We start from the raw sequence: 7,978 nt of genomic DNA on the forward strand, positions 1-7,978 counted from the left end.
AAACGAGGTCAAGTATTAGAAAAACCAGAGGGTCCTTATCTGATTGAAATGCCTCAACGGAGTGCCATGCGTTCATACGGCAGTGGAAGAATTTCAGTGGGCGGGCCGATCGGCCAAGAGGCCAGCTGTGATTGGTCAAAATGATGTGCGCGGCCGCAGGAAAGAGCAGCGCCGTGTTTGCTGATTGGCTAAAGGTCCCGCTCGTCGCACTGCCCGGTATCCTCCCAGCAGCTGAGAGAGCCGCGAGGCGCTGCTCCCGTCACGGTCATCCTTTCTCCGTGCACCCCTTCAAACAATGTTTTATATATTCCGTACGGCTCTTAACCGTTCATCGACTGCTAAACTCAAGGTTCTGGATTGAATCTACCGTCTACAGGTATGTCTGTTTTATTCATTGTGATTAATTTCATCCATGCCATTTTGTCGGTAATATATTAAGGTGGCATAACGTGGTATCAGATGCAGCTCGAGCGCCAGTAAGGTCTCGTAAATGTGCAGCGGTATTTCCTAAATTCAACACTAACCAGCAGACAGCATAGGTTTGTGATAACCATGGTGACTTGAAACAAGCCTCGAGGCTCCGAGGAATGCAAATTTATCTCGGGTACTGGATCTCAAATTTACACAGACTCGTCAGGTGCACATTTGCCTGTGGTTATTCACTGCAACAGGCCCATAAAGGCCTGGCTATATCACACACGATATGTAACATCCTCCCTTCTTATTGTCGAGTATTTTTCCTCACCCATAAATATTTTAGAGGATCGCAACCCTTGCTGGAAACGGAGGGTGTGGACGTCGGATGGGGGTTATGTTACGTAAGCTCTTCCCATTCATCTCTCCACGCCTTTTCCTCCTGAACCTCGGCCTGTGTTCATCCCACACAGCCTGATCTGTGTCAGGCTGCTGTCTCTGCCCTCTGCCTCCCCAACATCTCTGTGAAGTAAAGCAGGCTACACGAACCCAGAAACATCTGGAGTGGCCACATCTGATCAGTGATATTGTAGGCAAACATATTTTAACCCTGGTCCCAGTATATGTTGAGGACGCTCATATTATAGCCCTATAAAGATAAAATCAGTTCAGTGGCCTATACATTGCAAAATCTAACAAGCTGATATTACATAATAAATAAATAAATAGATTAATAAAAATCTAGGAGACCCATTGCCTTGAACAATGCAAGTAAATATAACTGTTAATTCAATTTAGGTTCACTTTATATTGTTAATTTTCGCCTACTTAAAATTTAGATATATTTACTTATATTTGTGAAATTGTCGCAACTTAAAAATGGCAAGTTCAGTTAGCTATATCAATCTTTGTAAATTTTAGCAACTTCAATAAACCAAGCACTGTGTTATGTATTCTGACAGTTACAAACTAGTCGGTCATATTTGTATTTTCCTAAACATGAAATAATAATAAAAAAAGCAAAAAACAGAACGTGTAGATTTCCTGACTTCATTAATGGCAAAATCCTCTTTGTGATGATCAGATTAACGTGGTTTACTGAAGTTGCTATTACTTAGAAAGAACAAGGTGAATTCACTTGTCATATTTAAGTTGCAACGACTTCACAAAATTAGTTAAATGCAGATAAACATCAAGTAAACATAACACTTAGACAAAAAGTAAACATAAATTAATATTTTTAGTTATATGTAGCTTGCCTTTCCGAGGCAATCGGTTTCTAAGATTATTTTAAGATCAACTTGCCAGACTTAACAGTGTACAGTTCAGATCACTAAATTTGATTTTTACAACAAACAAACAAAAAAATCAGTTATTGTTGCAATACACATGCATCCAAATCATCCATGGGTCCCCAGTTGTTTCCCAGTGCTATGATAATTTTGTGAATGGAAATGGTTTTGGAAGCAGAAGTCAGGCCTTTTTTTCAGCTCTCTCATTTATATTGTAATATTGTACATTTAGCATCTCTGGCCCCTGTATATGTAGAGGATGCTCATATTATAGCCCTAAAGTCACTTCAGTATACACTGCAAAATCTAACAAGTTGATACTACTTAATAAATAGATACATAAAAATCTAGGAAACCCATCGCCTTAAATAATGTAAGTAAATAGTAAGGTAAATCTGACAAGTTGATTTTACTTGTAAAAAGTATCTAGAAAAGCAGTGCCTACATATATATATATATATATATATATATATATATATATATATATATATGTGTTTGTGTGTGTGTGTGTGTGTGTGTGTGTGTGTGTGTGTATGTATACTTAACCATATGTTACACATATTGTATAATTGTATTCATTCCCATTGTTATGCCTATATATATATATTGTATATATATTGTGTTGTACATTGTAGCATCATGCACATATTTTATATTTCTAGCATTACATACTTCTCTAATACATTGCACTGTATTACAAGGGACATAATTTTATATTTTCACTTTATACAAATTAATGATTTTACTTTTGTACTTACAAAAAATCTCAGATCCTATCTACATCTCATAAATATACAGACAATGTAGAAATATTGACTCTGTGTCGAGTTCTACACTTTTCAGGGAGTGATTTCCCATTAACAATCACTGATACTGAGAACTGAAAAAGAAGGCCTCATTAGCAGAATTTATGACCGTAAGGGCAGCTGAGGTCAGAGCTTTATTACACCTGAGGTCCTGTGGTGTGTAACTGCCCCTTAAAGTGATGCATCATGTTGTAGAGCAGCCAAAGGCTCAGGGACACATTTAGAGACACCATCAGATGGTCAGCCAGACAAACTACTACTGCCACCACCAATAACATTCACATTAGGCCTGCAGGATGGCAAATATGAAGTAACATTATTAAAAATTGTGATACCAATGCTACTTTTGATAAATAAACACATATTAAAGTGCACACATTTCTGCCATTTTGATACTTTAAGAACAATTCTAAAATACAACAATTTGCTTGTCTAATAAAAAAAAGACAGACAATTATTTCTAAAATTCTTTTATTGAATTAGCTAAGCATTTTATTGAACACAAAAGGCACCAATAAAAAAATAATTTTTAAAGTGCAGTTTTCTCCCGTTTCTTTTTTAACTTACTCAAAAAATTCCTGAGTGCAATAAAACAGTATTTGTCAACGTGTTTGTCCACAAGTTGACATTGCAGTGTAGATAAAAAACAGCTAATAGATTTTGCAACCCTAATTTATATCCACCAGTTTGAAAAGTATTCATCGTATACGATTAAAGGTCCAGCGTGTAGGTCTTTGGTGCATCGTCTGACAGAAATGGTAACATTTAAAGCTATGTTTTCATTAGTTTATAATCACCTGAAAATAAGAATCCTGTTTTTCCTTTGTTACCTTAGAATAAGCCTTTTATATCTACATTTAGAGCAGGTCCTCTTACACAGAGTCCGCCATGTTTCTACAGTAGCGCAGAACGGACAGATAAAACACTGCCTCTCGATAGGGTAATTTGTATTTCTGTATTTTTGCCGTAGTTTTTTGCTTTAGTTCTCCTACCCATTAGATGCCACTAAATCCTACACACTGGACCTTTAATCATCATAACATCACTTATCCAAATGAAAACACTTACAGCTGCATTAATCAACATTTTTGGTTATTAACTATGGACCAAAATGAGTGCTGTGAATGAGGAGGCTGTCACCGTCAAACACACAGGATTATCGCTCACCGCTGCAATTAATCTCAGGAGCCTTTTAGTCAGCGGCTTATTGCTTCGGTTTAACAGACACGTTAATGAAAATGTCATCATCCTATCAATCTATTTGACCAGATGTTTTAATTCACCTTGATTCAGGGTTTCAACCAATTATTATTTTTATGATGAGTTAATCTGTTGATTACTTTTGGATTAATCATTTGGTCTGGAAAACAGTAAAAATGCCTGATATAAATTTCAGAGCTACAGGTGACACCTTCAAAGGAATTTGTTTTGTAGGAACAATTGTACCAAAAAAAAAATTGCAATCACATCAAAGGGACAATACGCAAAATCTGGAAACACAATATATGGCATGCTAACTGAGTAAATGATTCACTAAATATGTTCACTGACCAAACCACTAATGCACTAATCTTTGCTTTGTGATAGTAGTTATATTGCAGGAACACACACACACACACACACACACTACAATGAATACACACACTGATGCACACAAACAGACGTGGAGACGACAGTAGCTCAAAGCCAGACAGATATTGACTAACTGACTGTTTGCACCATCTCTCCGCTCTCCTCTCTGGCCTCCAGTTTGCCATGGCGACGGTGGTGATGGAGCAGATCGGTCGCCTGTTTATCAACGCGCAGCAGCTGCGTCAGATCCCTCAGCTGCTGGAGTCAGCCTTCCCCACGCTGCCTTGCACTGTGAAGGTGTCTGACGTGCCCTGGGTGTTCCAAGAGCGTCACATCCTCACCGGCTACAGACAGCCGGACCAAAGCTGGCGCTACTACTTCCTCACCCTCTTCCAAAGGCACAATGAGACCCTCAATGTGTGGACCCACCTGCTGGCCGCCCTCATCATCTTGGTGAAGTGGCAGGAAATCTCAGAGACGGTCGATTTCTTGCGAGACCCTCACGCTCAGCCCCTCTTCATTGTCCTCCTGGCAGCTTTTACCTACCTCTCCTTCAGCGCGCTCGCTCACCTCCTCTCTGCCAAGTCTGAGCTCTCCTACTACTCCTTCTACTTCCTCGACTACGTTGGGGTCGCTGTTTACCAGTATGGCAGCGCCTTGGCGCACTACTACTACGCCATAGAGAAGGAGTGGCACACTAAAGTGCAAGGGCTCTTTTTACCTGCTGCAGCTTTCTTAGCCTGGCTCACCTGCTTCGGCTGCTGCTACGGTAAATACGCGAGTCCCGAGCTGCCAAAGTTTGCCCTCAAGCTCTGCCAAGTGGTGCCCTCCGCCTTGGCTTACTGTTTAGACATAAGCCCAGTGGTTCACCGCATCTACAGCTGCTACCAGGAGGGCTGCTCCGATCCAGTTGTGGCGTACCATTTCTACCACGTGGTCTTTTTCCTGATCAGCGCCTACTTTTTCTGCTGCCCTCACCCAGAGAGTTTATTCCCTGGGAAGTGTGACTTCATCGGGCAGGGCCACCAGATCTTTCACGTGTTTGTGGTGGTGTGCACCCTGACGCAGATCGAGGCGCTAAAAACGGACTTCACAGAGCGCCGCCCCTTCTACGAACGCCTTCACGGCGACCTTGCGCACGACGCCGTTGCACTCTTCATCTTCACTGCCTGCTGCAGTGCTCTTACCGCTTTTTACGTGCGCAATCGCGTCCGTGCCTCTCTGCACGAGAAGGAGGAGTAAGAGTAAAAAAATGAATAACATAAAATAATTTAAGTCTGTAGTGACCATTCATTAAAATACTGTTTTTGTCAATGAAAGTTATCAGTTTGTGATAGTGATTATTTCTTCTTTATGTGAGCTGCCAAACTACAGTGAGCTAAAACAAGTGATTAAGGGTGTGTTTTTGTGATTTGCTAGAAAAAAAGGGAATCCTCTAATCTGTCTGTCGAGATACAGGTGCGACACTCTAAAGAGTCCCCGATTCTTGCTCTTTTATTAGTCTGTTTTTATGCATTGTCTAAAAGAATGTGGTTTTACTACACCGTGCAAAAACAGTCTTTCTGTCAAGGTGAGCTGAACATTGCAAGACTAGTTTCTAAGATGCCTTTTACCCTGTTAAATTTAGGATAATCTGACTGTCTCAATCAAATTGTAGCATTAAGAAATCACTCAAGCATTAATTGTTTTTACAATTTCCAGTTACATTATCGTATATAGCAGTCAGATACCAATTCCAATCCAATATAAATTGCTGGTCTTGATTTACATTTCTGACTCTTCTTTTCCATTTAATTCTGCCCCTCTCTTAGGGATCAAAGCAGGGATTTGTTTTTTAATTTAAGGCGCTCACACTGTGCCACACTAATGTTTGAACATATTCTGAGAAAGTTGAGACCCAATTTGAAAACCAAATATTGTACCTCTCATTAAAAAAAGAAGGATTTTCTTTCTTCTGATAACATTCTGTTGAATTCTGTTAAAAATGAGGCTGGCACTCAGTATTGGGTAAAAGATGGATGGAAGATTACTGATGTCTCTTTGTTGTTGTGACAATGTTAATCTTTTTTATTCAAAGGGCTGGAACTTCAGCTTTTGCCTTTTTCACATCCCATGATGTCAAAGCTTTTGCGCTCATTGTTTTCATAGTCGCCTGATCAGATTTTGAGTCCCAAAAGCTGCGTCTGACTGGTGTTCTGCTTTTTGGTATGTTTTCTTTTTGTATGATGAATATGTACGTGCCTCTATGCATGTCTTTTGGTATATACCGTGGATATTAAGTGTGTGAATGTCTATGAAAGCTTAGCCTTGCACTTCTTTCTTATCCTGTAAATAAGCTGTCTTTCTCTTGAAAGTCATTTGCATCCCATTTTGTCTCCACCTAATAGCACTCAGAACTGAATGCATCTTTTCTCTGGTGGAATACAGCACATTCCTGTTTTGATGCAAATGCTGAGTGTGTTTTGTGTTGAGTGTCCTGCTGCCTATCAGACTTTAAATGGCTATGAATACATCATTTTCATACTGATGCACTGTTAGACTGAAGATGTTTTTTTTCTCTCTTTGTTTGATGACTTTTGTTATAAAAGAATATCACAGATATGGCTCACTGATAATGTTGCTTAGATTTTTACCTCACAAAATCTTTAAATGTCAGAAATGATCTATATTCATTAGAGCACTCTGTGTTCATGATGGTGTTAAATGTGCCAATGAATCTGTTATTGCTTCAGTGATGGTACTCCTGAGAGATGAATTCAGAGTCAGTTGATTTAAATGATGTCTTGACCTGACTGCAAACATGTTACTGGTGAGATTTAACCTTGACGCCCCTTAATATGAACTCTCTAAATGTTGACTTTGGCATTACTGACCTGGTCTCATCATGCACTGCCTGAATTCAACACTGTATATACTGTAGCTGACAACACTGGCTATGTTTACATGCATGGAGGCATCTGCTGTGAATGTGGTTATTCTGGTTTTGTTAGAATTCGGAATAACCCGCAGAAACCTCTGCAAGACACCTCCCTTGTTGTGCATGGTTATAAATTTGTTGGCAACAAGACTGAGGCTCTCATGCAGAAGGCTAATTTTGTACATGTAATCTAATACTTTATTGAAAGGCTTTGTAACAGGCTAATGATATCCAATTGGCAAATGAAGCCTGCATTTCTTTCACCAGCCCTGCCTATGACATGAGCTTATTGTCCAAAAAAGAACCAAAAATATTTCTACTGGGATGATGATTTATGTCCCATGAGGACATAACCTGGATTTGTTCAATCAGGACAGGAGTAGCTGGAATGTGACAAATATTTTTTCTAAATAGATTTTTTTTTTTGTCAAACAAGTATACTCTACTGAATTTGTGTGTAAACGTAGCCTCTGATGCCACCCAAGGTTTTCCTTTATCCCTTTTAATGAAAGCAGGGTGAAAAGGACCAGAATGTCTTTTGCCTCTAAAAAAAAATGTGACTGACTGTACTAATATTCTATTGTATTTAAGAAAATAAAGTGTTACAGTAACTTCAAATTCTCCCTGTTCTTTGTCACAGGTTAACATTATGTGGGAGCAGAGGGAGATAAAAATAATCTGACTCTTTGTAGCAACTGAAAACCCAATTGTGCTGCTGGATGTTGAAGTTTAAATGGCACTTCACAGCAGTGAAACATTTTATTCTGAAAACCATCCGTAAACATTGTGGTTTGAGTCCCCCTCGCTTAACCTCTGCCGTTTGACCTCGTGTTTTTGTCAGGCACATGATCAAGGAAGGCTTGTGAATCAAAGATGAAAAAAAAGTTTTTCTTTTTTAAATTGCAAAACTTGAAATGATGTTTCAAACAGCAATATTTCAGTGCTATTAATTCAATGGTATTAAAATTTTAAAGATT

General features: G+C 39.1%; 1 protein-coding gene across 1 annotated transcript; it reads left to right on the forward strand.

The window, feature by feature from the left end:
- Nucleotides 1–243: 243 nt before the first annotated feature.
- On the forward strand, nucleotides 244–7,569 carry paqr7b (progestin and adipoQ receptor family member VII, b). The gene is made up of 2 exons (XM_042490905.1): nucleotides 244–376; nucleotides 4,262–7,569. The coding sequence occupies exon 2, from the start codon at nucleotides 4,268–4,270 to the stop codon at nucleotides 5,324–5,326; it is 1,059 nt and encodes a 352-aa protein (XP_042346839.1). The 5' UTR covers nucleotides 244–376; nucleotides 4,262–4,267; the 3' UTR covers nucleotides 5,327–7,569.
- Nucleotides 7,570–7,978: the final 409 nt, after the last annotated feature.

Source organism: Plectropomus leopardus, chromosome 7 (assembly GCF_008729295.1).
Source record: "Plectropomus leopardus isolate mb chromosome 7, YSFRI_Pleo_2.0, whole genome shotgun sequence".
NCBI lineage: Eukaryota > Metazoa > Chordata > Actinopteri > Perciformes > Serranidae > Plectropomus > Plectropomus leopardus.

Coding starts and splice junctions, on each gene's coding strand:
- paqr7b (XM_042490905.1), top strand. CDS start 4,268: ATGGCGACGGTGGTGATGGAGCAGATCGGTCGCCTGTTTATCAACGCG.